This window comes from Diospyros lotus, chromosome 6 (genome assembly GCF_014633365.1).
Source record: "Diospyros lotus cultivar Yz01 chromosome 6, ASM1463336v1, whole genome shotgun sequence".
NCBI classification, from domain to species: domain Eukaryota; kingdom Viridiplantae; phylum Streptophyta; class Magnoliopsida; order Ericales; family Ebenaceae; genus Diospyros; species Diospyros lotus.
This window is the reverse complement of record NC_068343.1, coordinates 45719991-45737052: the sequence shown is the minus strand read 5'-3', so window position 1 is coordinate 45737052 and position 17062 is coordinate 45719991. Positions and strand designations below refer to the sequence as shown.

Genomic DNA, 17062 nt, shown 5'->3' with positions numbered 1-17062 from the left:
ATCCATCTCTTGGTTCAACCATTTGTCCAGTCATGGCCGGCCTAACTGCTTTCTTTCTAGCCAATTGGATGACATGCTAAAGTAATGTAATTGAACCTCAATTTCATGAAACAATTTTAGGTTAGAAGGTGTAATACCCGAGAACTTTGGGTAATTAACAAATGAATATTTTATTAGAAAAATGGAATTTGAGAAAAATAGATATTAGAATAGCCCGAGAAATTTATCGAATCGATTGCAGGGAGTACCCTAGAGCCGAGATGCCTAAAGAAAATGATATAGTAGTGTCGAGTATTTTAAGGAATGATTTATGGCATCGAAAGAAATAGGATTGGAAATAATTTTCGATGCAGTTACGGGATAGGCTGTAAAATCGAATAATCGTAGGGAGCCTCCGGAAAGTCAACGGAATCCCAAGAGTATTCATATTTAGCATGTAGAGCAACCCTTCAGTGGTTTTTGGAAGAAACAAAAGGATTTGAGGCCAAAACAAAAATTTGGGCCAAAGTACAGTTTACCGAATTCGCTGGAGAGAGGTCGAGATGACGAATTTTTGGAATCTTCTGAGAAGGAATGAAAGTTTTTAGGACTTGATTGACTCAATGGAAATATTGAAAAGTTTAGGGGCTTTGTGAAAATGGGCCAAGGCATAAGAGACAAAAATTAGGGGGTTGAAAATGTAATTTTTCAAAGTGGAAGGAGGAAGGAAGCTGCCATGGCCAACCAATTGGATCTGGTCGCTGACCAGCGCCTATCGACAGTTGGGAACTGGAGCAAATGGGTCAAGGATGCATCAGGGCCGGGTTTGGATCGACAATCGGGCATGTGGTGGTCGGATTTGGAAGATTTTCGATCAAGTTTTCGATCGAATTTTGAAAGCTTCAAAAGTGATGATTATGGTCAATTTTTGCTGCAATTGGGCCTATCCAGGGGCGGTAGAAGCCTCAAAGGAGTCGGTTTAAGCAGCCTTGAGCATTTGGAAGACCATGGTCGCCTATAAATAGAGATGGCCGAGAAGAAGAAGAAAATCAATTTCTTAGATCCGTAAGTTTGTGAATAAATTGGGAGAATCAGATAAGGGGCTTTTGTTACCCATGTCCTAAGCTTCATTTCTATGCAATTTGAACCATTTTGGTTGAGAGTTGAGGGAGATCCGAAGCCTCGTTTGAAAAATGAGATTTGCCAGAAAATGAGCTTGAGAAGTCTGAAAATGGCTCAGTTTGTGGGACTTTTTGCTATTATCTGGTAGAGGGCGAAAATACGAAGTCATAGGTTCAAACAGGGGGTCAATCGGAGATCGGATGAAGGAGATATGCTCATTAAACCAGAGGCGTCGCGAGCTGGCTGGAATCTGGAGGTTGAAGAAGACTGGCGCGTGGGGCACACGTGCCAGCTAGGCCCCGCGAGTGGGCACGCGTGAGCCAACTTGTTTGGGCGAGTGAGGGTGCGTCCAGACTCCAAAATTTTTGAAACAATTTCTAAATTCCTCTAAAATCAAGATCTAGGTCCTGTAAAAAAGATTTGGATTTGGAGTTCCCAGTGTCTCAATTTTAGCATCAAATAGCCTTGTTTTGCGTGAAAATGCAGCATCCGGGTAAGTCCAATATTTTTCTCTTGATGTTCATAGGTTATTATAATTTGTTGTGAAGAAAGATTGGAGAAAACAGCTTGGTAGATATTTATTTGGATTTTTAGAGGCAAAAATAAGAGAAAATTGGGGAAAATAAGAAAATTATGAGAAAAATAGGTTTTTGATTATTATATGTTGATTATGGTGCCTTGAGTATTAAAGTGAAGTGATTTGTGAAAATTTTGAGTTTGGCACAAAAATCGATGTTTGGCACGCAAATCGAGACAGTGTACGCTTTTCAAGATATCCTGAATTTTGTCAAATGTGAGCAGTTCTAACCCAAAAATTTGTTCATTGTACTTATCCTCTTATAAACTTGATTTGATCCATGCAAATGTTTTGCTGCATGTTAATGGTTTTTACCTATGATGGTTGTTTCATACGGGTATGTCCCGAAATGTTTTATACATGTACATTGAATTTTGTGCGATAAATTGCGTACATGAAATGTTGTTTATGCATCGTATTATGCTTTGTGGCATTGGCATGTTTTTGGGTTGGGATGTAAACTTATGAGGTGGCACTTAAAGTGACAACACTAGGGAAGCGTGCCAGGGAAAAATACCCACTTGTGACCGGGGCTGCGAGTGAACACCACTCCAGATGCCTTACGCGGTAGTATTGTTTCCGAGGTGGACGTGGATAGTGTTGATCATCATTTGGCCAGGATTTGTGTTGACATGTGCTCCGTAAGCTTCTGAGTGGGAACGTAATGATGACAGAGTGGTTCCCAGGATCATGCATTTGCGTTACTCTCTCTTAAGCTAGAACTATGTTGTGCCAATGTGTTGATGTGGTTGGATTGCCTTTAGAGAGATTGCATTTTCCCCGGTTAGGGTTAAGTGCTAGGTGGGTTTCTCTTGGGCTGGGTTTTGTCATGATATTTCTATTGTTTCATGTCTTGCATGCATTCATGAAAATATTTTGAACTCTCACTTAGATGATTCATCATCTTATGTTAGACTTTGTTCTTGAAATATTCTAACGTTCCATGTGGTAGCAGTTGTTCTAAAGGAAAAGTAATTGCCGAGAATTGACGGCATCTAGTAGGTGGATCGTAGCATATATTTGGATTATATGTATTTCATTTTGATGATATTAGATGATGATACAGTTTTGATGTTATATATAAGATGATTTTGGTTATGTATCATATCTGGTTTCGATCTAGCTTCCGCATTTGTTTATGATGATATTACCTGTCTTAGCTTGATGTTTTTAAGTTTGATATGCTTAGAAGGTAATCGAGATTGTCGAGGAAGAAATGGATTTAAGTGTTGTGTAGTGGAAGTGCATGTTTAGGAAAGTTCTGACTAAGGAAAGACTTGGTATTTAAGTGTGTCCCATGTGACCCACCTCTCTTTCCTGAAAACTTACTTGGTGTACTATTCACGTACAGACGCTTATATTTCATATTTATGGAGAAAAAAATATATCTCCAAAATTCGTGATGGTTAATTTCACATTTATAACGCCTCTCGGTTGGAGCGGGGTGTTAGAGAAGGCATATGTAAATAGGATCCCACACTGATAGAGAGAGAACAATCTTGTCACTTCCCTATAACCGTCGAACAAGCGCATGTTGTATGATGTGCATGCTACGGTGGAGCTCCCACTAACTCAAAATATCGTACATATGTCGGCCCAGTCACCACAAAGGCACTAGCCTGAGTCACTTAACTCATGAGTGCTCACATCCTACTATTCTCAAGCTTAATATGGAATTTGAAATAAATCTATATTCGACTTCTTCAAATAAGCCTTATCTTAGCCGTACTAGGGTGACAATATCCAATTATGGTGATGTTAAGGCTTAAATAAACACTCACATATCCAATTATGGGAATTGATGTACCATTGGAAATTTGGATTTGTTTAGAGGTCTTCAAGGGTTGATAGGTGGTAAACACATCGGAGTTAGGTATCATGTCGTTGATAGCTCCAGAATCTAAAATCCAAGTATCATTCTTAGCAGTGTTTAAGACAGAAAAAAAATGCAAAATAGGAGTCATTACTTGAGGTCTTACCAGAAGGTTCTTGATGTGCTAAGGAACAACCACCATTGTCTTGTATGGTCTTCAAGAAGGATTTCAATTTGGTGATCTCTTCAATGTTGAGGAGATTGAGGTCTGGACTAAAATTTTCTTTTGATTTCCTCAAATTTCTGTCCTCTTCATGTCCCTTCTGGGATAAATATGATTGAGTGCGGGGACTAGTGGCTATACTTGGAAGTCCGCCAATTTTGCTAAGGACTGCATCTTTCCCGTGAAGCTTAAAGCAAGTTTCTCGGGTATGCCAAGGTTTCTTGCAATATATACACCAAAGCCCTTCTCTATTATTCAACCATCCCTGAGCACCTGTTTTTCCAGATTTTGAGTGAGAAGATGCTTCCCTTTTATTTGATATCATAGCAAACCCATCAGTATAAGAACCCCGAAGCATCATTGCCTGTTTGTTTTCTTCACTACGTACCATGGCAAATACCTAATTTAATGATGGTAATCGCTCTTAGCTAAGAATCTGCACCCTTACTTGATCAAAAATAGAGTTAAGGCCAGCTAAAAATTCAACAATTATATCCCTTTTCATAATCTGATTAAGAGTTGCAGCATCAGCGTTACACACCATCTTAATATTTTGATATTGATCCAATTCCAGCCATAAACCATCCATACAATTGTAGTACTCGGTGACTGTCATCCCCCCTTGTTTAATACTAAGTTTGGTTTTTACTTCATATATAATCGATGCGTCTTGCACTTTAGAATAAGTTTTCTTAACTACCTCCCAAATCTCCTTAATTGAACTTAAAAACATATAATTCCTACTTACCTCAGGTTGCATGGCATTCCATAGCCATAACATAATATGAGGAAATCTTTAGGTGTTCTTTCACCAATGGTCATATTAGATGCTGAAGCTTCTGGCATATTCACATGAGAGAGCATGAATGATGGCAATTAAAGCTGAAGGGAAAGCAAAGATGACTGGTTGAGAATCGAGCACGAACACGAAGGATTTTGATACCAAGGATGGGCTAAATAGACGTTGAAAGTAGAGTTGAAAAATGGGCGGGCCGAGGCCAGGCTAGCCCGTCTCCCGCTTGGCCCACCCATTTCGTGGGCCAGGTCGAATTTGACCTGCGAGGGAGACGAGCTAGACAATGGGAAATAGGGATCCAGCACGACCTTGCTGGGTTGGGACAGAGCCACAAAGTACTAGCTCGACACGGCCTACATTCTTGGGGTCAAGCCGGATCGGTCCATTTGCTACAATACCAAACCAGGGTGGGGTGGGACGTAGGCCCATGGGCCGCCTGACCCATTTACCAACTCTAGTTGGAGGACCGATCTGGAGCAACTAGAGGTGAAAGGTTAGCGAACGTGCCTTCAAACGCTGACACATGGGGTCAAAGGCAAACTGGCTGTAGTGCGTAAGAACTTCGACAACGATAGATCTCAAGTGGTTGATTGATCTGATAACGACAAACCCAATGATAGTGGCAGTGCTAGTAAGTGGTGGCCAAACAGTGGCATTTCGACTTTAATAGTGATGGTGCAATGAAAACACTTGAACAAATTGACGTGATAGTGCAATGAAAATACTAGAGTTTACTGTACAAACTTATTAACGAAACTTTGATACTATGTAAAAAAGGAGAAAGGGAAACGATATTTCCACACTTTATTAATACAAATAAAAAATATTTATATAAAAAGCTTTTTAAAAAATTTCCTAAAATTTAAGATTAAATTACAACCCTATTATCTAGGATTATGTTATTCTACTATATTACAACACTAAAAGATAATACAAAGATAATCTAAAAAATAATATAAGATAATACAAAATAAAATAAATAAACAAAATAACAAGATAATAAATAAGTCTCTTGAAACCTTCAAGACCCAACCCAAACCCATCTTATTTAATTTCTTCAACACATCTTCCTGAGTAGAGTTTGAGATAATTTCTTCAACATGCCTTCCTGAGTAAAGTTTGAGATAATATTATTGTGTTCCTCAGGAAGAGTTTGAGACATTATTGTGTTCCTCAGGAGAGCGAATAAACCTCCTCAATCTCTGTGTTACAGAATGTAGCTTTTCGTTCAAAAATTCTTCGTTGCCATCATAATCATCATCATTCTCGTAAACTAAATGTATCCCGCGCTTCTTAAGGATAACTCTAGGATCAAATGGAGGGTTGCGCCTTACCACCTGTATTTTATCACCTTCTTCTAGTATTGTAACTAATGGACGATAATCCGGATATCTGCACAAATAAAGTTGATCCTCTTGCGAAGATGGGATTCCTCTTAAGTTCAATACATGATTAAAAACTGCTTTAGTCACCCTGAGGATCTTTGCTTCAACATCGACAATAAAAGGCAACGCGTATCTTGAATCATGATGGATTTGAGAAGAGTTCATGGAGACAACAACAGCTATAATCACAGTCTTAATTGCATTATTTTTCTTTTTGGAAAAGCAAACTTCATCTCGAGTAAACCAATCTGGGATTTCACTTCCAGGTATACCTAAGTTAGATAAATTTCTCAAAGCAATCTGCATCCAAAAAAAGTAACTAGTAAAACTCCGTGCTGCTTCATTTCATAATATTTGATGAAATGCCAGTGTAGATGCATATGCATACGTGACAGAGAGAGAGGGGGGGGTTACCTTGTCAAGTTTCTGTATCACCGCTGAGGCATGAGAACTGCAACCTGCCATGTACAACCTTCTCAAGGACTTCAATTGTTCGATGCCTGGGACATCCACTAGTTTCTCACAATTTGTGAATTCTAGCTCTATCAAATTCTGCAAATTTGAGAGATCAGACAAGCTTTCTAGTGACGTGCAGTTCGCAGCATTCAGTTCGTGTAAACTCAAGGGAAGTGGAGGAAGAACTTTAAGCAATTTGCAGTGCGACAGTACAAGCTTTTTGAGAAGCTGGAGTCCTTTCATACTAGATGGGAGACTGTAAAAATCATTGTGACTCAAATTCAAATCCTCTAAAGATGATAACTTCTCAAAATCATCAGGTATCTTCCCGGATATCTTCCAAGCACAAGCATTGAATTCTACTAGCAAGGAAAGATTTGAGAAAGAAGACGGAAGCACCTTCCTCTTTGCACTAGTAGCTGGCTCCAATGTTTCAGAAATCTGAGGCACCGGGGGGCAGGGCTTCTTTGCCATTTTCAATGTCCTTAAGTTACAAAGCATCCCAAATGTTTCAGGTAATTCGGTAACGGAAGTCTCCTCCATAAATAGATGGTGCAGGTTCTTCAAGTTTCCAAATGAGGCCGGTAATTTGCTTAGTTTCGTGCACTGGTTCAGTCTCAGCAGGGTGAGATTTTCCAACTTCCCTATAGATTCTGGTAACCCTATTATGACAGCTTTGTTCAAGATTAATGTATGAAGGGCCGACATGTTTCCAATTGAATCTGGTAGTGAATCAAGATTCTTGCAATCTCTAATTTCAAGTTTCCTAAGGGATTTCAAGGAACCAAATTGATCAGGTAAACCAGTGATTGCAGTCCTGTCTAACTGAATCCTAATCAATGAAGATAACCCTTCAATAGAGATAGGCAATGTGTGTAAACTCTGACAATCTCCAACTGATAAGTCTTTTAGATAGTATAGTGAACCAACTGATGCTGGTATAACTTCCACTGAACTACCATTAAGCCAGAGACTGGCCAATGATTTAAGATTGCCAATTGAATCTGGAATCACAGTCAGCGATTTACACCGCATCAAATTTAGAATCTCAAGATTTCCCAACTCACCTATAGAATCAGGTAATTCCTCCAATGCAGAACTATGAAGAGAAAGTTCCCTCAAGGATCTAAGCTGTCGCATGCACATGGGTAGTCGTCTTAAGAATTTGCAAGAGTTCAGGGAAAGCCTTTCAAGGCTAGCTAGCCGGAATATAGTTTCAGGTAATTCTTCTATGGCAGTGTTATCAACAAGAAGTTCTTGTAAAGAATTCATGCTGCCAATATTCTGAGGTAAATTTTTAATCTGTGAACAACCAGAGAGAATGAGTACCTTAAGACGCTTTAGCCCAGAAACATCATTGGGAAACTGAACAAGGCTCGAACAATCCTTCAAGTTCAGATGGCGTAAATTCTCCAAGTCCCCCATTGATTTGTGAATACTTTTCAGACTTACGCAAAGCTCGAGTATCAGCTTTTCTAGGGACTTGTAACCAGATAAATCAGGAATTGAAGTTATTTTACAACAGTTATAGAGATTCAGCACCTTCAATTTATTATTCACCTGCAAGATTGATTACTTTCTCCATTGTTATTCAATCAAACAGAACTAGATATAAAGAATATAAATTAAAGAATATGAGCAGATGCAACACACATACACAGATATGTCACATATTAACGTGTCTAAACACACAACTTAAGATAGCTTTGCATTTGAACTGAAGCCTCAAAAATAAAGTTCACAATGACTGAACGTATTATCGAACCAGCTAAATAAGAGAGATGGACTATCTAGCTCACTTATAATTTAAGAATGAATTACACAAGAACAATCATATACTTTAATTATCTTACAATAAATGAAGAACATAGCAAAGAGTGAAACGAGAAAACCAACAGAATGCGATCATATAACTCGTGTGGATATCAAAAGAGTAGAGAGCCATAATTGATGGCTTCATAAGCACCAAGAACATACAATCTTTGGCATATCCCCATAGTCCATGGCAATATCATCTACCATACCAAAAGGCCTTTTCATCTACTGGAATAAATTCAAATCATTTTTCTTTTTAATTTTTATAAACAAATACTCAGGATTTAATACTTTGATTGATAGTGGAAAAGTGAATAGATTTTTTTTTTTTTTTTTAGTTAGCCACTCTCTCAATTCATTTTCTCAATTTGTAACTATTTGTTTTAATCAATCACTTCCTCACTTCAATTTTTTATTTCTCATTTTTTTAATTCATTGTGAATCATAACATTCTTCCCTGGGCTATATTGTTGTGACTAGTTCAAGCTCACAATACAAAGTTACAAGCCTTTAACCAATACTCATGCCCTGTATCCATACAATTTAACATTCTTCTTTGAAAATCGAAAAGTCAAGAAAACTAACTCTAAATTTACATAATACAATAACAATGGCTAGCAAGTTTCATAGGTCCTACACCCAACATGCTAATGGGATGTGAAACAACAAAAAATAATGAAATTGTATGAAGAAGCAATTTCTTCCCAACGTTTACTAAGAACAAAGCACTCTTGAAGAATCCTTTCACAGCTTAAAGAAGGGTTCTCTCTCCATTGGGGAATACATCTGATAATAAAAATCTATAAATGCAAAAACCTATACACTATTAACATGTCTATTTCATAAAACTGAGAAAGCGTTAGCTTTGACCAAAAACTTTCGTGGGGCAGTATTTACAAATAAAAAGTTTCCTTCTCTAAACTAATTTCTTCATTCTCTATAGAATCATGAGCCAAAATGTTAGCTTCGCAATACAAAGAGGAAAAGATTTGTTAACCATGCTCAATCTTTTTTTAGAGAGAGCTCTCAAGGAAAGATAATAGAGAAGGAGGTGGCTCCAACTCAAGAGGACGAGGCTTGCAACAAATGATTGACCAAACAATTCAACCTTGTCTAAAAACCTTTTAGGAACAAAAAGAAAAACAACTTCAGCAAATACCAAAATAATACAAATGGTGGTGAATAAGGAAACAAAACGAGAATCTCCAAAAGGTTTAATGCCTAATCCATAAAAGGACTAATGAAACGGAACCGCCAGAGTAGGACTGACTACACTATCATAGAATGTTATTGCAAGTATGGTTATGCTGATCAAGAAAAGAGATGCTAGAACCACTTGTAGCCTTAACTTTCCAAGAAGAAACCATGCAAAATTCTATGCAGATTCCGGAACAACAGTACACATGACAACTGATACTGGTAAGCAACAATAAAGATGCTTGAACCACTTGTAGCCTTAACTTTCCAAGAAGAAACCATGTCCAATTTCTGTGTGGATTGAGGAGCAACACATATGACAAATGATATCAGTAACTCATACAAGATGATTCTTGTGCTTTTGAATTCCAGATAATGATTTTGCAATAAATATCAAAGTTAAAGGGCAATAGTAGAAGCATATAAGAGGACAACTGCATACCTTGAGGTTCAGATAGAAGTACTAGCAACTAGAAAATCTTACTCAGCCTCCTCTAATTTACGATTGAAATGTATAGTACATCTCTTTTCAAAAAACTTTACAAGTTTCAAGAATATGAAAAAAATTTTAAAAAAAATTAGTTGCTTATAATTTATAATCTATTTGTACTATTGTCAACAAGAAAAGAGTTGCAAACTTCCAAACTTCCTTTCTCAATTGAAATGAAATGTGTAGATTTCTCTTGGAGATAGTACTTAAATACATTGTGATTCATGGATGCCAACCCCTATATCTTCCAATAAAAAATTTCGATATCTTCAACTCAAACATAACGAAGGCACAATAATCAATCCAAAATCCCACAATTCAACTAACTTCCCAAACACAAACCCTTTAATCCTCAAGATTGAAGGATAATTTCCTTGTCAACCTGGTTTAATTAGAATTTCATATTTATCTCAAAAGCAGAGACTCTAGTCTAAACCTATGTAGCTTGGACTCAGGTACCCATGTCGGGTGGGGGTACATATCTTAGAGTCAAATCCTTTTTTTCTTGTCTAAAATCTAGGAGATCGGTATATGCTAAAAAGGATCCAAAATATACACATGGGTATGTGGATATATCTTATAAACTTAAAATATTTATAGAAATTTATATAATGACAAATTTAGATGCACTTTTTTAAGGAGATATATTAAATATTCAGTTGTATATTTAAAACAAATTAAATTGTAAATAGTAATAATTCATTTAGATTTCATTTCAAGTTTATAAATGTGAGATACAAATTATAAATCATTTTAAAGGAGAAGCTCACTTTAGTTTTACTCACAATATGTATTAAATTCAGAGTCAACAGATCCGACAAGGATCCCATACCTTTACCCACATCCAATCCATTTGGCATGGGTACTTCCTCTGAAATAGAGGATCCAAGCATCTTAGGTCTTAACAACTAAATATAGTCTACATCAAACTCTATTTTAATCTTATTTTCCTAATTTATCATTAATTCCCCATCAAGAATGCTATCTTTGATCCCCTACGTACTTTATAGAGACAAGGAGCAAGGTTTTATCTCGCAATTAAGAGACTACTACGAAACTATTACAAATAAAACAGAGATAGCAAACACTCGTTCAAGCCAAAATCATACACTGCTGAATAAAACTCAAATGGCCGAGAGTATAAAACATAAAATACAGCAGATATCAAAAACACAAACATAACAAGAGGCAAGAGATTCATAGTGGTTCACCCCAAATAGGGACTACATCCACTTGAGTTCCGGTGAGAAGAGCTCATTGCACTGTATGAATAAATCCGATTACACCCATACAAACAAGATCAAAACTAGACAATCCTGGTTCTCTAAAAATGCTCAAAAACACTTAATACGGGTTAAGAGCTTACCTTAAACAAACCAGAGAACACATATGAATGAAAACGAGGACGAAGACTGTACAACAAATTTACAGAGAGAGAGAGAATAAAACCCTAACCAACCGAACAACTCTCGGCCACCCCATCTTTTCTTCGTCTCCCGATACCTATATCAATCTCGAGGCCACGAGATAAATAAGACAACTGGACGGCTGCGATTGGAAAAGCATAAAGGCAATAGCTGCGGCTAGGATGTCATCGTGCAATATGATCTACAGCAGGCTAACAGACAAAATTAAAGTGCTAGGGCCTAGGCCAAAAGAAGGCTGCCAAGGTGGCCATCCAGTGGGCGCCCAAAGGGCAGCCCACAGTTGCCAAGTGACCCCCTATCCTTTTGGCCTTATTTGATACTTCATAGAAAACAACAAACTCCACCTTGAAGCATTAAATGACTAGAAAATCGAATCTAACATATGAGTGAAGCATGCTACAATTCTCACTCTCACTGCTCAAGATGGCTGAGGAATTAGCCATCATAAATGTGCAACAAGTTCAAGTAACGCTTGAACTTAGTTGCAGCCAATACCTTGGTACCCATGTCAGCAGGATTGTTAATTGCAGAAACTTTTTGGATACCCACAGTTCCATTAGCTATCATTTCCCTTACATAATGATATTTCACATCCACATGTTTGGTTCAATCATGATACACCAGATTTTTGGACAAATGGATGGCACTTTGGCTATCCGAGAAAACCACCACTTTGCTTTGAAGCAAGTGAATTTCCTTGAGAATACCTTGAAGCCATATGGCTTCCTTGAATGCATCAATTACAGCCACGTACTCTGCCTCAGTAGAGGACAGGGCAACAAGTGGCTACAGTTGAGACTTCCAACTGATACAATTTCCACCCAAGGTAAAGTAGAAGGCAGTGGTGGATTTTCTGGAATCTCTGTCCCTTGAAAAATCAGAGTCAACATACCCAACAAAATCAAATGTATCAAACATTTTCTTAAAATTTAAACCAATACCTATAGAACCATTTATGTACCTAAGCAAATGTTTTAAAGCACCCCAATGAGGTTTCCCAAGGTTTAACATGAATCGATTGAGTAAAGAAATTGAATATGCAAGGTCGGGCCTGGTACTTATCATTGAATACATAATTGTTCCAATTACATTTGCATACGGGACATTTTCCATTTCTACAATTTCAGAATTGGATGTGGGACACTGAGATTTAGATAAAATAAAATGTCCAGCTAAGGGAACTGTAATAGTTTTGTAATTTTGCATTCCAAATTTATGAATAACCTATACCAAATAATCATGCTGATGTATTTTGAGGCTATAGTTGCTTCTATTACTCTCAATTTTCATTCCTAATATTTTCTTAGCAGGATCTAAGTCTTTCATATCAAAGGTTGTGTTTAGCATTGATTTTAACTCATTAATCTTTGACTTAGACTTGTTAATTAACAGGATATCATCTACATACAACAGTAAATAAATAGGAATATCAGAGAGCATAAAGTAAAAGAAATTGTCATATTGATTTCTAACAAAAGCAGCCCCTAGGACAAAATTATTAAATTTTTTATACCATTGTTTTGGAGCCTGTTTTAAGTCATACAAAGATTTTTTCAACAAACAAACATAATCAGATTTATCTGAAACAACATAACCAGTAGGTTGAACCATGTAAATGTGTTCATCAAGGTCACCATGCAAAAATGCAATTTTAACATCTAACTATTCAAGTTCTAAATCAAATTGAACTACAACTGCAAGCATCATGCGGATTGTCTTAAATTGAACCACAGGAGAAAAAAATTCAGTATAGTCTATTCCCTCCCTGTAAGTGAACCCCTTAGCTACTAGTCTTGCATTTTTATCTAATAAGGTCATTAGAAGACATATCTTCATTTAGTTTGAATAGCCACTTACACTGGATTAATTTTTGATTTGCTGGACGAGGGACAAGAATCCAAGTTATGTTGGCCATCAGGGAGGCCATTTCTTCGTCAATGGCTTATTGCCATTTTTGACTGTCCTTAGAGTTGATAGGCTCCTCATAAGAGGAAGGCTCACTGCTCCTCATTTTAACACCTGCTACCAAGGTACAATACACTAAGTTTGAACAAGCATACCTAGCAGGAGGTCTTACAATCCTCCTGCTTCTGTCTCAGGCAAGTTGGTAATCACCAAGATCATGTTGAGGAGAGTCATGCTGTTCCATTTCAATCTCAGTTTCACTATTTTGTTCCTCGTGATCAGTCTCATGATCAGAGGTCTGGTCTAAATTTGATATGGGTGAGGGATCACCTTCTGGTTGAGGTTCTGGTATAGCTGGAGCACCAGATGGGTTATCATTTATAGTTGGGTGCTCCATCTCAATTTAAATTCCTCTTAAGCTGATAAAATTATATGTGTTACTATGTTGGTTTGTTTCTTTTGTTTTAGATCATTTGCAAGGGAAAATAGCTTCATTGAATATAACATCACAGCTAATAATAATTTTAACACCCTTAGACTGTCCTTCCCATAGCCTATATCCTTTAGTCCCTTCCTGATACCCAACAAATACACATTTTATGGATCTCGATTCCAGCTTACCTTCAGATTGGTGAGCATATACTTCATAGCCAAAAATTCTTAGGTATTTTAAATTTTATTTTCTTCCGGTCCATTTTTCTTTAGAGCATTTAAAATTAAGGACAGTAGAAGGACTTCGATTTATTAGGTGTGAAGCTGTTGCCAATGCCTCTCCCCAAAAGGATTTAGGCATACCAAAAGTCAACAAAAGGCATCTCACCTTTTCCATGAGGGTTTGGTTCATTCTTTTAGTTACCCCATTTTATTGGAGTGTGTTTCTAACAATTTTATGCCTAAATATACCCTGAGAATTGCAATATTCATTAAACTATTTGTTACAGAATTCTAACCCATTATCTATTCTAAAAGTTTTGATTTTCCTATCAGCTTGATTTTCTACTAAGATCTTCCATGTTTTGAATTTCTCTAACGTTTGATCTTTTGTTTTTAGCAGAAATACCCACACCTTCCTAGTAAAGTCATCTATAATAGAGAGGAAATATCTATTACCACCATGAGTGGGAACCTGGGAAGGTCCCCACAAGTCTGCATGTAAGTACTCAAGGCATGCCTTCGCCAGGTGAGTTCCCTTATGGAAACTCATCCTGTGCTGCTTGCCTAGCACACATGGTTCACAAAAATCGAGGGACTCAGTAGACACTGAACCAAGGTATCCTTGGTTTGATAGTGCTTGCAAACCTTTTAGACTCGTGACCAAGTCTTAAGTGCCATAGTTCTGTCTTATCAGTATTAACATAGCATGCAGAGTTTGATTTAATAGAGAAGTGAAAACAACCATTCAAAACATATAAATCATTTTTCTTAGAACTAGTTAGGATTAAATCTTCTCCTTTAAAAACATTCATAGAACCAGTTTCAGCTTTGTAAGAAAATCCTAACTCATCAAGTGTACCGAGAAAAATCAGGTTTCTTTTAAGACCAGATACATATCTTACATTAGTGAGTGTTCTTACTTTGTTATCATGCAACTTAAGAGTAATATCACCTATAACTTGAACACTACATGAATGGTTGTTACCCATATAAACTATTCCACTTTCTTTGTTATTAAAGTTATGAAACCAGTCAATATTAGGGCATATATGGAAAGAACAGCCAGAGTTCATAATCCATTCATTTTTAACAGAATAATTGGATACATTAAGCACCTCAGCTAAACAGTTAGAACTACTAGTTGCTACAGTTGCATTACCCCTTGTTTCTGTTTTTTTAAATAATCATAGCAATATTTCTTTATATGACCCTCTTTCCCACAATGGTAACACTTCCATTTCGTTTTTTGTTTTCCCTTCTACCCTGACCCATTAAACTGTTCAGCATTCCCTATATTATGTCTTTTATCAGCATTTCCTTTTACAAACAAATTATTGCCCGTTTTCTTAGATATGCTAAGTTCCAGTTCCTTAGCCTTAATACTAGAAATAACAAGTTCCATACTAGGGACTATACCAGTATAACGTAAAGCATGCTTTACAACATCATAGTCATCAGGTAATGAGTTTAACAGAATCATAACTTCACTAGTATCACCTAATGCCTGATCAGTACCTCTTAATAACAAAGTAAGTCTAGTAAATTCATCAATGTTTTCATCCATAGACTTAGACATATTCATCTTAAAATTAAACAACACGCCTTTTAAATAAACCAGATTAGGAGCAAACATTACAGAATACAATAATTTTAATCTATTCCAGAGATCAATGGGGTTAATCATACCGTCAACCTTACAGATTACAGAATCACCGAGGTGGAGGAATATCAAATTGAAGGCCTCATCTCTGATTTCATCAGTTTGAGCTAGCTGCTCAGGTGACCATTTGCGGTCATCTGGCTCGAGTGTTATAAGCACTTTGTGATGAGAGAGAAAAACTCTCATCTTCTTTTTTCAACTTCCGAAATCTACCTTTCCAACGAATGTACCAATTTCAAATCGAGTTGATGTTATTTTTGTATTGCACAAAAATACCCTAAAAACCTAGATTACTGACTGAGAGTTGCACGGCAAACACCCGTTGACAAAGGCTCCTCAGAAAAACCCTAGGATTTAAAACAACACCTTCACAAAGAAAGAAAAGGAAACCCTAGATTTCGGAAAAAGGACCAGACACGATTTTGACTTAGAAAAACCCTAGGATACGGATACTAAGCTCTGATACCACTGTTAGAAATAAAACAGAGATAGCAAACACTCGCTCAAGCCAAAATCACACACTGCTGAATAAAACTCAAATGGCCGAGAGTATAAAAAATAAAACACAGCAGATATCAAAAACAAAAACGTAACAAGAGACGAGATTTATAGTGGTTCACCCCAAATAGGAGTTACATCCACTTTAGCTTTGATGAAAATAGCTCACTGCACTATATGAATAAATTCGATTACACCCATACAAACAAAATCAAAACTGGACAACCCTAGTTCTCTAAAAATGCTCAAAACCACTTAATACAAGTTAAGAGCTTACCTTAAACAAACCAGAGAACACATATGAATGAAAATGAGGACGAAGACTGTACAAAGGATTTACAAAGAGGGAAAGAATAAAACCCTAACCAACAGAAAAACTCTCGACCACCCCCTCTTTTCTTCGTCTCCCGATACCTGCATCAATCTCGAGTCCGCAAGATAAATAAGGCAACTGGACAGCTGCGATTGGAAAAGCATAAAGGCAATACCAACGACTGGGATGTCATCGTGCAATACGATTTGCAGCAGGCTAACAGACAAAATTAAAGTGCTTGGGCCTGGGCCAAAAGAAGGCTGCCAAGGTGGCCATCCAGTGGGCGCCCAAAGGGCAGCCCACGGTTGCCAAGTGACCCCCTATCTTTTTGACCTTATTTGATGCTTCATAGAAAACAACAAACAACATGGCTGAGGAAATTAAAGGAATAGTAGTAGAATTCTACAGAGCATCCGAGATCAATTAGATGCAATGCAAATGGATGAGCATGATAACCTAAGGTGCTTGTAGGTAGGTGGCTACCTAAAGAAGTCAAATCCGATCCACGATCTTAATGAATAAGGTCATGGGGTACTGAAATCATCATATTCGTTGAGAAAAGATCAGACGCCACTTTTGTGTTCTCTCTGTTGGGTAGGCAAGTCCTTTCTTATATTGGGACATTGCGATGTTCAATCATGGTACCCCACTACATAAAGCACTAAAATTGGTCTTCCAAAGGCAAATGTTCATTTTCGAGAAACTTTTTTTGGGAGTGATGTACATGATTGAGTAGGCACTACACTACTTTG

The 17062-nt window shown here is 37.2% G+C and overlaps 1 protein-coding gene across 1 annotated transcript in view; it reads right to left on the bottom strand.

Moving 5' to 3' along the window:
• Window positions 1–5266: 5266 nt before the first annotated feature.
• Window positions 5267–17062, bottom strand: part of LOC127804022 (disease resistance protein RPV1-like) — a 206497-nt gene continuing 194701 nt past the window's right edge. The window contains exon 5 of the mRNA XM_052340729.1: window positions 5267–6195. Coding sequence (XP_052196689.1) covers window positions 5653–6195 — 543 coding nt within the window. The 3' untranslated portion in view covers window positions 5267–5652. The remainder of the gene's footprint in view (window positions 6196–17062) is intronic.